Source organism: Zea mays, chromosome 2 (genome assembly GCF_902167145.1).
Source record: "Zea mays cultivar B73 chromosome 2, Zm-B73-REFERENCE-NAM-5.0, whole genome shotgun sequence".
Lineage (NCBI taxonomy): Eukaryota > Viridiplantae > Streptophyta > Magnoliopsida > Poales > Poaceae > Zea > Zea mays.
This window is the reverse complement of record NC_050097.1, coordinates 131,513,184-131,534,055: the sequence shown is the minus strand read 5'-3', so window position 1 is coordinate 131,534,055 and position 20,872 is coordinate 131,513,184. Positions and strand designations below refer to the sequence as shown.

General features: G+C 41.2%; 1 protein-coding gene and 1 pseudogene across 1 annotated transcript; one reads left to right on the top strand and one right to left on the bottom strand.

Moving 5' to 3' along the window:
• Nucleotides 1–904: 904 nt before the first annotated feature.
• Nucleotides 905–1,079, bottom strand: LOC111590962 (uncharacterized; annotated as a pseudogene).
• Nucleotides 1,080–2,247: 1,168 nt separating this feature from the next.
• Nucleotides 2,248–5,363, top strand: LOC100502434 (Serine carboxypeptidase-like 43). Its single transcript, NM_001196912.1, has 10 exons — nucleotides 2,248–2,550; nucleotides 3,222–3,329; nucleotides 3,421–3,513; nucleotides 3,626–3,718; nucleotides 3,802–3,887; nucleotides 4,001–4,285; nucleotides 4,382–4,515; nucleotides 4,612–4,704; nucleotides 4,797–4,914; nucleotides 5,032–5,363. The coding sequence occupies exons 1-10, from the start codon at nucleotides 2,304–2,306 to the stop codon at nucleotides 5,194–5,196; spliced, it is 1,422 nt and encodes a 473-aa protein (NP_001183841.1). The 5' UTR covers nucleotides 2,248–2,303; the 3' UTR covers nucleotides 5,197–5,363.
• The last annotated feature ends 15,509 nt before the right edge of the window (nucleotides 5,364–20,872 follow it).

Sequence of the window (20,872 nt, the reverse complement as noted above, 5' to 3'; positions counted from 1 at the left end):
GGGGAGATTTTCCTCCTGTTTTTCTAGTATTCCTCCAACAACATCCTCTAAACACTACTTCAAATATAGAGAAGGTTCCTCCGTCTTATCTGTATATATAAAGTGATTCTCTCTCCTCTCTTCTCTTCTCTCTTCTCATCTCATCTATCTTTTTTAACACTTTGAACAACAGATGTATTAAAACTAAAATATGTATAAGACATTTGATAATATAGCAAATACATATGTAAAAAAATAAAATTAAAATATATCATTGGTGTAGGTATTTGCAATAAAGAATGAAATATAGAGGATGTAGCCAGGGAGTAATGAAATATATTTGAGGATATATTTTAGAGAAGACTACAAATGATGAATATAAAGGACCCTTATGGAGCCTAACTTCTAAGCCCATAATGCATGCCTACCTTAAACATTTTGGGACAGAGATTAACATTTTGAACAAGAACAAGAGTCCATTTTCAGTGATTGAAATGAGAGCTAAAAAGTTAGTACCATCTGGAAAATGAGATGCCTGCAAGGCGGAGATTGCATGCCATGAACAGGAACTATACTATTGCAAAGAATGACTTCAAATTAGTGCACCTCATGCTACCCTGTACCAGAGTCAACCAATACTTTACCTAGAGGGTATTTGGTTCTCATGAGATGTTTAAATGTGTGATTATTAAATATAGTCTAATACAAAAATAATTACACAACTAAAAACTAAATACTGAGAAAAATTTATTAAGTCTAATTAATTTATGATTATCAAATGTTTACTATAGACAAATCATTGACTAATTAGGCTCAATAGATTTTGTCTGGTTGTTTAGTCTACAACTATATAATTTATTTTGTAACTAGATCATATGTATAACTTCTAACTAACATTCAAACATCCGATCTAGAGAGACTAAAATTTAGTTGATGTATCCAAACACCCCTAAAATCTAGTTGCGACGGCACACAGAATCATATTTAATACCCATAAAAATAAATTTAATGTGAAAGTGCACATATAGTCCACATATCAGATATTAAATTGATAAGAGCAAATTTACATTTTATCTTAGCCAAAAGGCAGAGAAAGATATGAGTTAAAAATGACTACGACCTTTTTTATAGCTCGTTGGGTCGCTCGTGGTTCTTTAGCTAACGAGGTGATACTATAGGCCCCTTTGGCAAGACTTCTTCAAGGGCTGCTTCAAAGACTTCTTGAAAAAGTCTATCAAAGGAGAGCCTCTTTTATGAAGTCTTCCTAAAAAAGGAAGGAACTCCTAAAAAAAACAGTATGAGCCTGGAGGCAAAAAAGAGCTTCTATCGACTCCTATCCAATGTTTTTCTCTTCGTCGGCGCTACATTGTAGGAAAAGTTGGAAGAGGAGTTATATTTTCAATCAAACATGGTGCTCTTTCTAGAACTCTTCCTGAAAATTAGAAGGGAGTTGTCTTTTTAGAGGAGCCAAAGCTAGGGCTAAAGCTGGCAGAGGAAGAGCCCTATCAAATGGTCATATGTGGGAGGAATGTGCTGCATGTATCTTCCTATGATGTTAGACTTGGGTGGTTTCTTACAGTCTATCTGTGTTGTAACGATTTATTGGTAGACAGGAGAGAAACATATCTATATGTTTCGTACATGAAGCACGATGTATAAAGCACGAAATTGGTACTTTAAAGAAAGTAGAGATGGAGAAGATATAAGATAGGGATGATATCTTGCCGTCCGGCTATTTCAGACTGGCAGTGGTAGACACATATTTATAACATCCTTTATTCGTTAAACCAAAGAACACTAGACCGATCTAGTATCTATTTATCGAAAATATTCAAACGTGACAACTGGCACAATAGTAAACTCCTTCCATTCTCGCTTTGATTTTATTGTTACATCAAAATTTTCTACATACCTATATACAATATCTATTCAGATATATATATCAAAATCTAGATAAAATTTAAAATAAATTGCTCCATAGTTTAGAACAGACAAAGTATCAATTAATTTATGGTCAACCGTATGATCACACCTAAAAAACCCAGATACATGTTCTCGAGGAAATGGAAACTAATTTAATGTTTTTGTTGCAGAAAATTAGGAGAACAAAAACCGCCAGGAGGAACGAAACAAACTCAAATCTGAACCAGTAAACAACTAACAACCGACGAGCGAATCGCGCAGTCTTTTCGCGTGGGAAAAAGCTAGTCGGCCCGGATATAAAGGCATTTCTTCCTCGCAAATCGCAAGCTTCGTCTTCGTCCTCCACTGGGCAACGAACGCCTCCTCCCTCCCTGGTTCCGTTGGCTCTTGCACCACCAGCAATGGCGGCTTCTTGGAGAGCCGTGGCGCTGTCGGTCGTCACGCTGGCCTGGCTCCTTGGCGGTGGCGCGTGGGCGTTCCCGGCGGAGGATTTGGTCACGCGGCTGCCGGGGCAGCCGCCGGTGACGTTCAGGCAGTTCGCGGGGTACGTGGACGTGGACGTCAAGGCCGGGAGGAGCCTCTTCTACTACTTCGCCGAGGCGCAGGAGAACGCCGCCGCCAAGCCGCTCACGCTGTGGCTCAATGGAGGTTGGTCGGTTGCTTTTGTTTTTACCCTGCCTGAAGCGACGATTTTGACGGGTCCAAATGCGGCTCTTTTTTCTTTCTCTCTCTGTCCGCCGTTCTCTTGAACGTTTGCATCTGAATTCCTTCCCTCTTGATGAAATTCAGAATTGAAAATCGTTTGGTTTCACTGTTGTTGAATTCGATTCGATTTTTTTTACAGCGCCTTACTTTATATTTGTACAGATCCATTGCATTATTACAGTTCGACTCTGGGGCCGTTTTCTTATCTGTCCTGTGGTTTGGTTTGGTATCTGCTAGTGGAACCTGTACTGTTCCATTCATTGGACACTTGGACACGTTGTTTTTGAGAATTCATAGTTTATTAGCGTATTAATTATTAGAGTACTGTAGCCAGGACTAGGGATAAAAACTAATCATCAAATATGCAGTTTTAAAATATAATAGTATACCTTTAAGAGAAAAAAAAACTATATTTCTATTCGCTATCCGGCATATGTTTCCTTGTTCCGGTATGTGGAGATTATGATGACAGGTAGTATTTCCTGGACTCGAAACAAAGGACTAGTTGTTATCTGAAGGAATTGCTGTTACCTGCTAGACACCTTAAGTACTATATTAGGGTATCTTTCTCTTTTGATGTCAACATGTGAAACCTTGCCCGTATATTCTATCAGGTCCAGGCTGTTCTTCTATTGGAGGCGGTGCTTTCACAGAGCTAGGGCCATTTTACCCCAGAGGTGATGGTCGAGGCCTCAGGTTGAACAAGAAGTCATGGAACAAAGGTATACCTCCATCCCAATTCTCCACTAATAAGAATGGAAAAAAGTGCAGGCATGCCCTGCCCTTAACATTTAGTTTGTGCCAATGCTGTAGCGTCCAATCTTCTGTTCGTGGAATCGCCGGCTGGGGTTGGGTGGTCTTATTCCAACACTTCGTCGGACTACATCACCGGAGATGCGCGGACAGGTTGGTCGGTCGCTCATCCCCGAGGAGCCAGCTCATGAATTAATCGCAGCGAAGCTATATATATTCCGCGTCTCACTGTTTGCCGATTTCCACTATATATATATGTATGCAGCTAATGACATGCTCCGGTTTTTGTTGGGATGGTACGCCAAGTTTCCTGAGTACAGATCCAGAGCTCTATTCCTCACTGGAGAGAGCTACGCAGGTAACGAAGTATCTCAAAGTGTGAATTTTTTCAACTGTTTTTTCGTAGAATTTGTGTCTGGTGCTGACAAAGTAACAATGCAGGGCACTATATACCACAGATCGCTGATGTACTTGTCACCCATAACGAGAGGTCCAAGGGTTTGAAGTTCAATATTAAGGGAGTCGCTGTAAGTAAACTCAGTCTCAGTCAGTGTCTTCCTGAGATGAGATTGAAATTGAAAGGGTCATTCCTTTTTTTCACTAAAGCTTTTCGCTCAACACTGCCTGCCTTGGTCGACAGATCGGGAATCCGCTTCTGAAGCTTGACAGGGACGTCCCGGCAACCTACGAGTATTTCTGGTCCCACGGCATGATCTCCGACGAGACATTCCTAGCGATCAGCCACAGCTGCGATTTCGAGGATTACACCTTCAACAACGACAGCCCCCACAACGAGAGCAAGCCGTGCAACGATGCCATCGCAGAAGCCAACGCCGTAGTTGGAGACTACGTCAACAACTACGATGTCATTCTTGACGTCTGCTACCCATCGATTGTGATGCAGGAGCTACGGTTGCGACAGTTTGTACGCAGGAGCTACATTGCAACACAAAAATCTAATCATCTGCTTCTTCCTCGCATGCATGATTGGCTCTTTTCGTTGTTGCTGTTGTTGTTGCAGGCGACAAAGATCAGTGTGGGAGTGGATGTCTGCATGTCCTACGAAAGGTTCTTCTATTTCAACCTACCAGAGGTGCAGCAGGCCCTGCACGCTAACAGGACGCACTTGAAGTACCAATGGAGCATGTGCAGCGAGTAAGTAACAGTGTCCAGAACCTATAGATGCTCCTGTTGTAGCTAGGAACTAGTTAGTTTGAACTGACGCTGTGGGTCGTGCCGCGTGTGCCCCAGTTTCCTCAACTACAGCAACACCGACGGCAACATCGACATGCTGCCTACGCTCCAAAGAATCGTTGAGCGCAAGATACCACTCTGGGTCTTCAGGTGACGATATTGTAGCTAGCTTCATACATAAACAGTTTTTTTTTCTTTTTTGCTGACGCGATGATGACTCGATCGACGACTACCTAGTGCAGTGGCGATCAAGACTCGGTGGTGCCATTGTTGGGCAGCCGGTCCCTTGTGCGAGAGCTAGCGCACACCATGGGGCTGCATGTCACCGTCCCCTACAGCACCTGGTTCCGCAAAGGCCAGGTATAGGTTTTTGCAGCATTGCTTGCTTGCTTGTCCAATTAATAATGACCACGGTTTGTGTACAACCTTGTTGCTGATTGCAAACAGAATGCTGAAACATCTTTGGCCGTATTCTAGGTTGGAGGCTGGGTGACGGAGTATGGCAACTTCCTAACCTTCGCCACAGTGCGAGGTGCATCTCACATGGTGCCGTTCGCACAGCCGGACCGGGCCCTCGGGCTGTTTCGATCGATTGTACTCGGGCGGAGACTACCAAACGCAACCAGTCCACCAATTGGCTGAAGTGTATCTATCTACAAATGAAGGTGGAGATAGAAAAAAGGTTGCTTAGGGTTTTTCTTTTTTCCTTTCAGTTATGTTATAGTAGATTAGTTCATAAACATGTATTGGATGTTGAATAAGTTCTTTATTGTTTATAAAGAGCAGAAAATAATACTATTATTAATATTATGACTCTTGTCATTACACTAGCATCAAAACATGCATTTCCATGGTAAACAGCATTTGACTACACACAAGTGCCAACTGTATATGCACCTTACGGTTCCTGAACAAACTCTTCTTGATCAGTGTGCAACACCACATGACCCAGAAATTTAATTTGCATCATGAATAAAATAATCAGAGGCTTTATCTGCATTGGATGGCACAAAAAAAGAATGCAATGTAGAAACAATGGCACACACCAACAGCATGGAAGCTGGATCCGATGGCTAAGGGCTGGCTGTAACGACATGGAAAAACAACCTTTGATGCTCTTGGGCAGTACGTAATTGTTGGCATGAAGCGAGATCAGGGCAAAGCCAGTGTTGGATGGTGCAATAAGTTGCCAACTGAACAGTTAATGATAATAAAGCTTGGTACCATTTTCGTAGCTTTGTCCGGCCATACCATACGCATATCCAGAACGAATCCAAAGTAGTTTTAATATAGAGCATTGCACTTACTTTGGACAACACCATAGGTTACCGCAGGGCCATTATTTTGCAATATATGTCAACGCTAGAATGTTCCTATGACCAAATATTCAAACTTGGACGATGTTATATTAAGAAAAACAATTGTAGCCCTGACCAGGGAAACCAGCGAGTCACCTTTTTTAATCTCACCTTAAAATTTGTTTCCACTAGGATTGGATCTGAGGAGTGCTACTTAAATCACCTAAACAACACTGTTCATTCTCAAATCTGTTATTGTTGTCTATTTTTGACAATATCCGCTCTATGGGACTAGGGGAGGATTTCAATAACCTCCTCCACTGCAGTCCATCTTAGACTATCTCTCCAGCAGATCCCCTATCCTATCCCCTATCTCATCCCTCATTTCAAACTTATTTTCACAAACAGTGTCAAATAGTGTCTCTGTAGTTCAGCGTCCCCTATTTTAAAAAATTCTACTAGAGGAGACCGTCTTAAGAAGTTTATCATCACATTATTTTCAACTGCCTTATACATTCTGTTCGCTTTTTAAATCTGACTGCTTTGCATAAGCTATTACATGGACAACACTACCATTGACCATGTAGTGTGACAATGTATAGATATACTGATGCCTAAATGAACTATTCTGCTTGTTTATCCAATGAACGGGCTGACTGTACTTGTAGAATGGCTGTAGAATGCTGATACTCGATAATGAATTTTCGGACACATGCTACCATGGTTGGAGGATGCGGCATTTAGATGGTAGCTAAATTTCTATATTTTATTAGCTATTTAACTGCCTCATAACATGTCCAGACACATGAACTGACTTTGTTGGGCTCAGTTTTTTTTTCCTTTAGGGAAGGAAGGTGGGATCATATAGCTTTATGTTTCAGCAAATAATTTGGAGTCTCTTTGTGTTGTGCCAATATAATCGGTTGCTTTTATCACAGGTTGTGGCAAAGAACCTTCTATTAGTGGAACTTTTGTCCCCCTGACGGACTTTACAAGAAAGAGTGGTCCAAACAAAGAGTTGCTGTTTCTGTGGGTAAGATACTATCATAAGCATTTTTTATCGGTAGATTAATAGGACTATGAACTTTTATATGAAAATTTGCTAAGCAGAATCAGAACATTGGTCCATACTTTTTTGGGAAAAGTTTCTTTCTAATAAGCAAGGGCATATTTTCTGGGCCATTCAGGGTAAACTGAAGCTGTTCCGCTGGATGTGGTAGCTGGAGGTTGATCCAGAAAATAAGGAGGTAAGAAACAAAAAAGTCATGTTTTTTCACAATAGAAACAGGAGAATTGTGTTTTGGCCTAGTTGGATATTTGCTTCTGTTAATGGAAGGAAATAGACTATGTAACTAAAACAGAATTCGGCAGAAGGCGGCATTCAAATACTGCTTAAAACTATGTATATATGCAAATTGCAATTTTGCTCTTGGGCAGTACGTAATTGTTGGCATGAAGCAAGATCAGGGCAAAGCCAGTGTTGGATGGTGCAACAAGGAGCCAACAATTAATGATAATAAAGCTTGGTACATTTTTCGTAGCTTTGTCCGGCCAAACCATACGTAAATTCAGAACGAATTCAAAGTGGTTTTAATATAGAGCATTGCACTTCCTTCGGACAGCACCATAGGTTACCGCATGGCCATTAACAATATAATATATCAACATTAGAATGTTCCTGTGACCAAATATTCAAACTTGGCCTGAATTTCCATGAAATATTTTAAAAGAGATTGCATTTGAAACACAAGCAATAGTTTCCTATTTAGCAACCTCTAATATATAAATGATAAAAAGGTTACTAAAATAAGAAAAACTCATGATATGAACTAAATTACCCTTACAAGCATCATGCATGACACTGATTTAAACATGGTGAAAATAGCATGATTATTTAATTAAGTTTACATGACAAGTTTAATTCATAGCATGCTGAGTGATTAATTTAGAAGATTCAAAACCAATTTAAACAAGAAGGAATACATCACATAGTATTAGATTGGTCTTCTTTAAAAGTTGAATGACACATTCCATTTGAGAAACACATTCTCATGTTGTGAGACTACATAAACATTTAGATAGAAACATTAGTCTCACAACTCTAGTCATATAGAGAATTCCCCTTTTGGTAAGTGCTTTAAGAATTTGAATTTCTTACTTAGCACTCTATTCATTTAAGGACATAGAATAATCCTCTTTATGTCTAGGTCATGGCAATAATACGATAATTAATTTGAAATATGCCACAAGATACATACAACCAATTTAAAGCATGCAGATTGTCACAATATAAAAATATGAACTTGCAATCTACCATATAATTGGATCTTTTCTAACAAGGTAAAATCTTTTAAGTTCATTCTGAAGCGCTTCATTTTTCCTATATGGCTACAAAATACACAAAGGAATATACTAATTAAAAGCAATGTGCACTTAAGAATTAATTATTACCATCCTTTGGATATCCCTTAGTTGTAGGCCTTTTGCTTGATTCCCACAAAGGTTAATCCTTATTCCCTACAACACAAGTTCTTGCTAGAGATGAATATGAAGTTAGTGATATAACAACTCAATTCATCTTTGGGCCAATCTTAAAAGAATAGTCAATGTAAGACTGATAGCTTGAGATAAGAATTGAGTTAAACCGCTCAAGCACCCCAAAGCTTCACATCATCTTTGGGTACCTACAAATTCTTTCAAACATATTTTGGTACCCATCCCATGATGGGTCCATCAAGGTTAGCCAATAAGGACTTAAGCACCCAAATAGCCTTAGTCCTAGAATGTGGTGAACTCATCACCTTTCTAGCACAAGAGTCAAATTTGGGTCTCCTAAGCATATTTGAGTGAATTGACAAGTTAGGCTTAGGAGCTTTACCCTTTGGACAAACCTTGAATATATGTCCATTTTCACGACAATTGTAGCAAATGCGGTGCTTTTCCTTGCAATGCATTTGTCTTTTGCTTTCATCCTTTTTGATGGTCATCTTTCTTGATCGTGCAAGGTCTTGGTTCTTCATGTGGGGGCATGAACCAATTTCATGACCCTTATCCTTGCATCCATAGCACCTCATATCGCTTCTCTTTGATCTTACTTTGTTGAAGCACATAGGTACATTGTTAGAGCAAATAGTATGAGCATTAATTTTCTCACCTTGAATTTTGATCATGCCCTTCTTGGAAAGCTTGGTATTATTTTGGAGGGGTTTTGTGCATACTACGGTTATCCCCTTCTTAAGCTTTTTCACCATATTATCACGATTATCTTGAGAAGGTTGAGCATGACACTTTCCCTTCAATTGAATCAAGCTCCTTTTTAGCCTCTTGTTTTCTTCCTTGAGCTCATTGTTTTCTTTTGCATAGGAAACATTACTTGTTCCTGAAAATTCTAGCTCAATGGAAGATTGGCTTTCTTGAGAGCAACATTTGTTAGCACATGATAATATAGTTTCTATTTGAGTACATGTGCATATGTGAGGTTGGTATGATTTCAAATTAGTTAACACAACCTCATGAGCCATTTCTAACATGATATGTGAATCCATAAATTTATTATGAGAGCACACAATCATATCATGTTTTTCTTGCAAAGCTAGATTTTCAATGTTTAGCTTTTCTATCGTGTTCTTGAGCATAACATTTTTATTTTCTAATTGAGAAATATATGATTGTTGGTCACTTGTTCTCAAATGCTATAGATCAAGAACAAGGCAACACAATTGTTAATGATTAAATACCTTCGTCCTTCGAAGCATTATTTCCTTCCGGATATAATGATCTTCAGACGAAGGTCACGAAAGACATACATTCATCATTTCAATATATAAGTATGGATATAAATATGAATACAAATAAGAATGTGAAAGAACTTTAAAGAATGGAAGTAAATGATAAGATCATCACAATTTATTTATATTCGTATCCACACATAAGAACTAACATTAATGATATTTATAGTACAATGGTACCTTCGGTTCTCCAGAAGATGGGAATGCAAAGATGACGCGAGATAGAGATTACAATCCAGCGTGAACAATACATGGGTACTGTTCATCTATTTATAGGCGTGGGACGCAGCCCAGACACAATTACATTTATGTCCCCGACATTTACAAACAATCATAATGCGAGTGATCAAGGACTAAACAATCTTTTTCCCTTGAGTCGGCGACGACCTTCGACTTTGTCACAATACTAAGCTGAAGCTTCTTCAGTCATACAAGCTCATGCTTTCTCAAACTTGGTTATTTCGGGGAGGCTGAAAGCAAGCTTGTCCGGTTTGCTGGGGAGGAGATTATTCTAGAACCAAAAGAGGACGAAGTTGTCGTTTTCAAAAGCTTCTTCAGAGTAGGACTTCTGTTCCCCTTAAATGACATGATAGGGGAAGTTTTGAAGAACTTTGAGATATACCTTCATCAATTGACACCCAATGCTAATGTTAGGCTCAGTGTTTTTATATGGGCTCTCCGTAGCCAGGGTATGAATGCTAATGCCGAAGCTTTGTGCCGGGTACATGAACTACATTATCAGACGAAGGCCAGGGCATATGGTCTTCATAAGAACTTCAATTGCTACAACTTTGCATATAGAAAAGATACAAAGGCTCCAGTGATTGGCTATCGCACCAAATGACCAACCAGGTGGACAAATGAATGGTTTTATGTGAAAGCAGGCGAGAAGAGAAGGGAGAAGCTGATGACTATGGTCATGAAGCCTATGAAACTAAGCTTCAGGATGACCAGGCCCTTGTGCCATGTGCAACTTGGCTCTCCATGCTAGGTAGCCGAAGTTGAGTTTAGAGTGGTTGCTGCCGAAATAAGTACTAGGGACCTAGTACAAGAATATTTGGCAAACAAGACATTTCCAACTTCCAGCGGTTGGGGAATGCTGAAGAAGAAAGAAGGGGGGGGGGAAGCATGAGCTTGTACGGCTCTCCTATCTCTTTAAATTTGAGAAACAATTCAAGAAACCTTGCAACGAATGGTTGGAGATGATTGAGACCATGTGTAATGAGATACTTGGTAATTACACCAAGAAAGAAGATCAATTGATGACTGCCGCCTTCGGCACCCGGCCAAAACGAAGGCTGAACCGCGTTATGGATGCCTTAAACTTCGATTATCCTGACTATGAGAAGCTCGACGAAGGAGCTGAAGGGATAAAAAGAAAAAGAATAGTCAGCATTCTGAGTAGGCAAGCTGCCCGATTGATAAAAGGAAGATGAAAAAGCTTTGAAGAATCCAAGAACAACTCAAGAGCCAAAGATAGCAATTTCTAAGAAGTGAAAGCTTAACATAGTGCCTTCTTTTGAGCCAGAGGCAAAGAAAGAAACTCTTTCAACGCCCTCTGCTACTGAAGTAGCAGAAATTCTGAAGGTAATGGCTGACTCCCCACCCTTCCAGCTGCTAAGTCCACTAGGATTAGAACTGACACAATTTTTACAAAAGAAAGGACAACCTTCGGCTACAGAGGAGAAATTGAAAGAACCAAAGAAATGATGAATAGTAAATGCGATGCAAGCCATTGAACGAACACCGCCTTCAGCTTCGGCAACTACGGGTGCCGAAGCTAAAGCTGTTGCTGCTATCGAAGCCAAGGACGCCGTTGAAGCCGAAGCTACAATGTCAGATATTGACAGAATTATATCAGAGGTAGTTAAAGATGTTACTGCGGAGGAGGACGTGGCCACATCGTCAGATAAAGAAAGGGGAATTGATTCCGGTCGTTCGGGCGAAGAAGATTTCAACCTTCGGCACTTGGGCGGTCAGGAGCTTTTCGAAGAAGAAAAATTGGAGCTAAAAGAATTTGCCATGTCGTGCGGATACCAACCAGGAGCTTTGGTGTTCGACGAGGTTGATGAGGAGATCATGGAATGTATCTGTGACCGCGCCGGGGCGAAGATAGTCGGCACTTTATCAAAGAGTCTCGGTTTCCCGAAGCTAGAAACTGATATCAGCTGCTACCGACGGCAACATTTTGTCGGTAGCTTATTTTATTCCAACTTCAAGGTGAAACCATTGACTAAGTTATTATTATTATCTTTATGGTGAATTAAATGTTTTAACTATAACTTGTTGTTGCAGAGTATGCTGCTAAGCAAAGCACTGAAAATGCAGTAGGATAATGAAGATAGGAAAAATGAAATTATAATTGAAGGCTTGAAAAATAAGATAAAAGATCTTAAAGCTTCTCTAGAGAAGAAGGAATTCCTGCTACAAGCGGTCGAAGGCTCCCTCGCGGAAGCACAATCTCAAAACACTAAATTAAGCGAGGAATTTGACAATACTCGAACAATTTTGAACAAAAAATCAGAGCACTTCGACCAAGAAATAAAAGATTTGCAAGCAAAAGCTGAAGCCGAAGCTGAGAAAAATACGAAGCTGCATGAGTCTTTGAAAGACCTTCGGAACAAGTGCGCGAATTTTGCTACCTGGTGCGTAAACCGACTGAAGGGAATTTTCAACTCAGTTGGAGCTGCTGCCGAAGAGATTACCCCTTCGGTCGAAGACATCCACAGGGCCTTCGAACATATTGAAAACGAAGTTGAAGCCCTCGACGAAGTTATAAGTGGGCACGGAGATTTCTGTGCCTTGGTAGCTTCTCGTGGGATGGCTGCTGCGTATGAAGGCGGGATGTACTCACGCCAAGGTGGTCAACAAGCCAACTTTTAATCTTTCGGCGTCAGATATAATTGATATCCCGGTCGAAGCCTGAAGCATAGGGAACATATTTATTACTCAAATTTGGGCTAAGGGCGGGCGCGAGCTGGCTGGGGATGAAGCTTGAAAATGCTTGATTCGGTATGAGACTTTTACCTGTCTTTTACCCTTGTTTTCCTTTATTTCTGATTACCTTGTACTTTTATTTGTGTGCAGGATGGTGGCACCGAAAGTTGTTGAGCCGAAGCTTGTTCCAAAGGGCTAAAGACTCTTGTAGCTTCGTTTTGTAATTATCTGTAAAAAACTTAGAATCTCTTTGCATTATTTGGCAAAAGATTGTAATATTAGTTGAACAAAACATGGTACATTTTTGTCCATACCTTGTAATATAATTTTACCTCTTCGCCCATGTGTGAATTGCTTTGCTGTGGACGAAACCCACACTTTCAATTTTTTGAGCCGAAGGCGAAAAACACCCTCCTTTCTTTTCGTTCACATCGAAGCATTTTTTCATTATGAACGAAGTGCCTCCACACATCATTAAGTTTATCTGAGACAAAGCATCCTCGTATTCAACGAAGCATTTTGTCACCACAGACAGGCATCTTTTTCCTTTCCTGTTAACACCTATGCTTCATGTCATGATAATGATGATGATCCTATGAATGTCTAATGAATGTTTGTATGAATGCAAAAATGATGTAATGGAATATGCAAATGTATGTCCCAAACGCACACGAAATCACACCCAGACTCTGCATCCCCTTAGGAACGACTTTGGAGTCTCTTCACCTTTTACTTAGGTGGTATTTCAGCTCTGCATCCCCGTAGGAACGACTATGGAGATAAGCTCTGCATCCCCTTAGAAACGACTTTGGAGCTTCTTCACCCTTTACTTAGGTGGTATTTAAGCTCTGCATCCCCTTAGGAATGACTTTGGAGCTTCTTCACCTTTTATTTCGATGGTATCTTGGCTCTGCATTCCCTTAGGAACGACTTTTGAGCTTCGGAGCTTACTCTGTGCTCCCTTAGGAATGTCTTTGTAGTTTCAGGACTTACTCTGCGCTCCCTTAGGAACGACTTTGTAGCTTCGGGACTTACTCCGCTCCCTTAGGAATGACTTTGTAGCTTCGTCACCTCTTAGGTGACATTTTAGCTCCGCATCCCCTTAGGGACAACTTTTGAGCTTCTCCATATGGTGTGGTTCCTGTTGTTACATTTCACATGTGGGGGATTGGCCCTTGTATTACATAGGGCTAAACAAGAAAAATTGAAAATTACAACCTATGGCCCCATTAAAAACCTTTCCCCCCTCGTGAAAGGAAAAGGGTGCCATAGGGAAAAATAAGAAAATTACATCAATTACACATAATATCGCCGAAGCTCATCCGCATTCCAAGACCTGGGTATGTCGTTGACATTCATATCCTTCAGCCTGTAAGAACCAGGTCTTGACGAAGATACTACCAAGAAAAGGCCTTCCCATTTGAGCTGAAGCTTTCCTACTGTATCGGGGTTAGCCACCCTTCGAAGCACTAAATGACCTGGCTTGATGTTTTTCAATCTAACTTTTCTGTCACGCCACTTTATTGTTTCAACCTGGTATTTGTTGATGTGCTCTATGGCTTGAAGCCTGGTCTCATCTATGGTATCTTTTGTTACTTGGCAGTCACTTTCATCTTCTGTCGAAGCTAGAGTTCTTATTGAACCCGTTCTTGCTTCTTCTGGTGTTATTGCTTCGTCGCCGAACAGAAGCTTAAACGGAGTAAACCCCGTTGACCTTGATAAAGTAGTGTTGTGGCTCCAAACCACCTTTATTAATTCATCTGGCCACTTTCCTTTAGGCAGATTAAAAATTGACTTCATTATTCCTGTCATTATGATTCCATTTGCCCTTTCTACCAACCCATTTGACTCAGGATGCCTCACTGATGCAAAGTATATTTTTGTGCCAATTTGGTTACAAAAAGTTTTGAAAGTTTCAGCATCGAACTAAGTTCCGTTATCAACAGTGATAGCCTTCGGCACTCCGAATCTACAAACGATACTTTGCCAGAAGAATTTTTGTACTGTAGCCGAAGTTATTGTAGCCAGAGGCTTTGCCTCAATCCACTTGGAAAAGTATTCCACCGCCACCACAACATATTTTAGGTTGCCTTGTGCTGGTGGTAGCGGTCCTAACAAATCCAAACCCCATCTTTGCAGTGGCCAAGTTGGTTGTATTAGTTGAGTCAAAGACGAAGGTTGCTTCTGATCTCTAGCACATCTTTGGCATTTTTCACATTTCTGTACTAATTCTGCTGCATCCGAAGCTGCCTTCGGCCAGTAGAAGCCTTGTCTGAAAACCTTCCCCAGCAGAGGTCTAGACTCAATGTGAGCCCACACAGTCCTGCATGTATCTCTTTCATTAATTCTTATCCTTCGGTTCTGGATAAACACTTGAGCAATGGAGAGCAAACTCCGTGCTTGTATAACTCGCCTTCTATTATTACATATGGTCTTGTCGTTGCCTCCATTCTTTTATTATAACCTTCATTGTCCGAAAGATAGTTGCCCTGGAGGAAGGATACAATTTCAGTCCTCCAATCTTCACTATGTACTGGTGAAATTGTGAGCACTGCTCTTTCCATGAGCTCAACCGAAGGTGCTTTTTTATTTTGAAAAATACTTCCGAAGGTAAAGGGAGCCCCTGTGTCGCTGATTTAGCTAATAAGTCTGCATGCTCGTTATCTCCCCTTGAGATATTTTTTACAGAAAATCCTTCAAAAGAGGCTTCTAAGCTTCAGACTGCATCTAGATACTTTTCAAGCTTTGGGTCTCTTGCCTTACAACTTTTATCCACATGACCCGAGATAACTTGTGAATCGGTCTTGAGGATTGACCTTCTTATTCCCATTGCCTTTAGCTTCCGAAGCCCCAAGAAAAGAGCTTCGTACTCGGCAATATTATTTATACAGCTGAAGTCCAATTTAATTGCATAACATGTTCTGACTTTGGAAGGTGCAACTAGGACAGCAGCTGCCCCTGCACCAAAGCTCCCCCAAGACCTATCGCAAAATACCGTCCAAGCTTCGGCATCTTTTATTGTTTCTTCATCCTGAGACCCTGGCGTCCAATCAGCAATGAAGTCTGCTAATGCCTGATATTGTATTGAAGATCTATGTACATAATCAATGGTGAATTCATTGAGTTCTGCGGCCCACTTTCCGACCCTTCCTGTAGCTTCTCTGTTCCTCATTATGTCCTTTAAGGGTTGCGATGAAGGCACTATTATATGATATGCTTGGAAGTAATGCTGAAGCTTCCTGGAGGCCATCAATATAGCATACAGTACCTTCTCCAATTATGTGTAATTTCTCTTTGATGGGCTAAGTACTTCAAAGACGAAGTATACTGGTGCTTGCGTTTTCGTTTGGCCATCTTGCTTCTCCTGTACAAGTGCCGCACTAACCACAGCATGGGAAGCAGCCACATACAGAAGTAATGGGGCCCCTGATGAAGGTGGGGTTAGGGTTGTTAAATCTATCAAATACTTCTTCAGTTCCTCAAAGGCTTTCTGTTGAGCTGAACCCCATTGGAAGACTTCGGCTGATTTCAATATTTCAAAGAAAGGTAGATTCCTTTCTGCTGATCTTGAAATGAATCTGTTTAATGATGCTAGCCTTCCTGCTAACCATTGAGCCCCTTTTTTGAATTTGGCGGCTCCATCCGAAGGATGGCTTTGATTTTACTCGGGTTAGCTTCGATGCCCTTTGTCGATACCAGGCAACCAAGAAACATGCCCTTCTTCACTACGAAGACACATTTTTCTAGATTCAACTTGAGACCAGCTTGTCTAAAATTGGCAAATGTTTCTTGTAAATCAGCTATATGATTTTCTTGCTTTGTGCTTTTTACTATAATATCATCAACATATGTCATCACATTTCTGCCAATTTGAGAATGGAGAACTTTGGCAGTCATTCTGCTGAAGCATCCTCCAGCATTCTTGAGCCCCTTAGGCATCCGAAGGTAGCAATAGGTGTGTAATACCCAATTTGTAAGAGAATACTAAAGGAGAAATTATTTCCTTTATATATGTGCCCTCTTTATTTACCATCCCATGTGAACACCTCATTTAAGAGAAAAACAAATAATTAATAAAATACCTGCCACTAAATCATGCATCATGTTGGACTTTATTTTTGTGTGCATTTGTGACAACATAAAATAATGTAAAAAGAAAAATATTACTACCCAAATTGGAAGTAAGACTTAAAATGGAATTTTGGAATTAGAGGAGAAGAGCACTAGTTAACACAAAATAAAAATCAAAATAAATAAATAGATAAAATTTCCTCATACAATGTTTAAGATGTACATTTTATGAGGAAATAAATGTACTAGGAAGTTTGAATTTGAAATTGGAATTTGAATTTGGAAAAAGGAACAAAAGAGAAAGAAAATAAAAAGAAAATAAAAACCCTAACGTAATTGGGCCGCACGGGTGAATTTGGCCCAGCTCCATTCCCTCTTTCGTGCACCGCCAGCCCAACCTCACTCCCCGCGTGGCTGGTGCTCAGGTATGTGCCGACATGTGGGGTCGCGCGGTCAGCTGCCCACTCCTCCGCTCTCGCTGACATCTCGGGTCTGTTTGCCAAAACTCTAGTCACGTGAGCATGCAGCTGTCCCTGACGCGTGGGCCATGCCAGTCAACCGTCCATCACCCGCGCGGACTTGGGATCATTTTGCTGAATCCGCGGGCCCACCTGCACTGTGTTTCTTCTACCCGCGCGATGCAGCCGCCCACCTCCTCAACGAACTCCGAGATCCGGCCGAATATGCCGGGCGTGCATGGGGACCCCCGCACCCTGGGCACCTGAGTATATGGTCCTTGAGCACACCCGCCTTCTACTGCCTTGTCCCACGCGAGAGTCACCACGAGCAGAGGAAGTTGAGTGAACCGCCGCCGCCGCTGTGCTTCCGCGCCTGCACCAAGGCTCTGCGGCCGAGGAAGGGACCTGGGTGTTCAGCATCGTGCGAGGATTGTGTGGGAAGAAGTATCGGGATCGGGGGCCGTGACGGGTGTTCAGAATTCCTCGTCGAACCTCACCGCCGCCGCAAGATCTCGTCGCGCCGTGGACCGACCGAGACTCGTCGTTTGCGTCGGTGAGGACTCAACCATCTCGATCACCTCATTTCCCTCGTCACATAGGGTCAGTTCAAAGTAGATTAGACGCTCTTGATTACCGGCGCATCGATCATCGGCGGGCGCCGCCTCAAGGGGCAAACATCGCCACCGCGTCGGAGATAGTGTTGGGGAAGAAAGGGGTTCGGTCGTTGGATGATGAAGGAACAACTAGGATTAGAACGGCGTGAACCGGATGGCTCGGGTGAGCGGAGCCATCCGATTCCGATCTATCGCGGTAGAATAGATCTAGATATGTTAAATTAGGACCATTCATCACAGCATCGGTGGTCCGCTGATCGCTCGACCATCACACTCTGGATATGATCTGGGCCGCTAAAGTCTGATTGTTCGGCTTAGAATTGCTGATACCTCTTCGCGGCGCCAGTTTACATAAGAGACCCTGGAAAACCTAGAAATCAACCCGCCGTCCATATCAGTGGCGCGCTGAGTCTTAGGAATTTTTATACCAGACCCCCTGCGTTTCTGTCTAATATACACGCCGTCCAGAGCCCATTTAAATTGGATAAATGAATTAGAAAATGAATTTTTAATATGAAAACAATTCCTAGAACTTGTTTAATTCATAGAAAATTCATACTCGGTCCAAATTAATCCATTCCAATTTCTATAATTCTGTAATATTATTGTTTATCAAATAGTGCCACTGTTTTGACATGAAAGCCACCTTAAAATTGATATTCTAATTAATCTTATACTAAGCACATGAAACCTTCCGAAATTCATAACTTAAAATCTGTAACTCCAAAATTAATGATTCCTATTCCTACGATCTTATTTTAATGTGTAGATTATTAATATGTATTTTGTTTATATGTTTGGTGTGATGTTAATTTCTCCTTTATACTATGCTTGTTTGTATTGTGGCGAGTAGAAGAGCCAGTGGCTGAGGATCCCGATGTTCAGTAGGTAGAAGTTGCTGAGCAGGAGCTCATTGAAGGCATAGGAATCATTTGGCTTGCCAATTAATGATTCCTATTCCTACGATCTTGTTTGTATTGACCACTTTTATTACCCAATAATGTTTTTTATTATCACTATTCAATGCATAGGTTTAATTTTGATGGGACCCCAATAGGTCACCCTAGTCTGATTATCTTTCACCTTGTTTACCCCTGAATCACTTGGGTAGTTTTGCTATTTCTTTATATGGTTTTGGATTAATATTTCATTATATCCATAATCCAATTATTATGTTATGTTATTTATGTTCATGTCAAGATCATTATTTTAATTGGAACATGGAGCTTAACTTAAGAAACACGTGCCACGATAAGGTTGGAATGGGACGCCCTTGGCTGACTAATTAGGAAAGCTAGTGGAAGACTACCTTACCCGAAAGGGGCAAGGGCAGTAGGGGAGTTGCATGCAGGGAGGTTCCCGGGTTGATTTTGCTGCGACGGCGGTCAGACGAGGGATTCTTGCAAGTGCTCTTCCCATAAACCGTAGCGGGTTTTCGGAAGCTAGTGGAACTTTGTAAAGGCCTCGTAGTGGATCCCTAGCCATTCACCTCGGTAGTGTCTAAGGGCCTTGCAAACCCTGGCGACATGGGATACACGACTTGTGGGTACAGGTTACAACCTCTGCAGAGTGTAAAACTAGTATACTAGCCGAGCTCACGGTCATGAGCAGCTCAGGTCTCTCGCATGATTAAACTATGAAACTAAATTCAATTTATCATATGCATTGCATGGGATTATTTATTAATTTTGTTCTATTATTCTTATTATGGTTTGGTACTTACTTACATTTAGTAACTGCTAATAAAAATTTGACCAACTTATTAAAAACAATGCTCAGCTTTAACCCCTATTGTTGATCAGCTTTACACATCACATGAACTCCCACCTTTGGTGAGTTCATGCCACATTATTCCCCACAACTTGTTGAGCGATGAATATGTGTGAGCTTACCCTTGCTATCTCACACCCCCACAGGAGAAGAACATGTGGTTCAAGAGGAGCCACACAACGAGGAGTTTGATCTGATCTAGGTGGCGTCTCCTAGTTGACTTATTGGCGCCAAGGATGGACCTTAGTTCGTTTTATATTTATCTTTTATTTTGTAAGACTTCTGCAATGTAATAAGTACTCTGATGTTATTGTGACATTTATCTCTATACACTCTATTATTATATTTGTTGTCTTCTTTGGCGCATGTATGAGATGCACCAGGATCTGTCCCTTAAATCCGGGTGTGACAAGGTGCCACTTGGAGTTATGAAGCTCGTCTTCGGCTCATCCACTTTTTTCATCCAGATTTGGTGATAGCCTGAGTAGCAATCCAATAAGTTCATGAGTTCCGAAGTAGCTGCTGCATCTACAAGGGAATCTATTCTTGGCAATGGAAATTCATCCTTCGGACATGCCTTGTTGAGATCTATAAAGTCAATACACATCCTCCATTTTCCATTTGCTTTCTTTACCATAACTGTATTGGCCAGCCACTCTGGGTATGTTACTTCTCTGATAACACCGACACTTAGAAGTCTTTTCACTTCATTTCGTGCACCTTCGGCCTTGTCATCAGACATTTTCCGTAGTCTCTGCTTCCTTGGTCTGAAGGACGAGTCTACATAGGTGAGTGCTCGATGATGTCCCTATTAACATAGCAGAGATCATTGGCTGTCCAAGCAAAAACATCTTTATTGTTAAACAAGAACCTTAGCAAAGTCTTTTCTTGCTCATCGGATAACTGAGACCCTAGTAGCACTTTTTGCTCTGCTATATCTTCACATAAAAGCATAGGCTTGGGCTGATCCGCTGAAGCAGCTTTTTCTCTTTTATGCTTATACTGCTGATAAGCTTCGGTTTCATCTATGTTGTGAATAGCCTTCGAATCCATCCAACTTCCTTCGGCTCTCCTAGCAGCTTCTTGACTCCCATGCACAACAATGGGCCCTTGTTCCGATGGTATTTTCATGCAAACGTATGCTGGGTGGAGGATAGCTTCAAAGGCATTGAGCGTCCCTCGACAAATGATTGCATTGTATGGATACTCTATATCAACAATATCAAAGACAACTTGTTCTGTCCTTGTGTTATGAATGTAGCCGAAGGTGACTGGCATTGTTATCTTGCAAAGTGCCACTATCTGTCTCCCTCCGAAGCCACATAGAGGATGCGTTGCATAATGTATCTTGTCATCTGGCTCTTGCATTTGCCTGAAAGCCT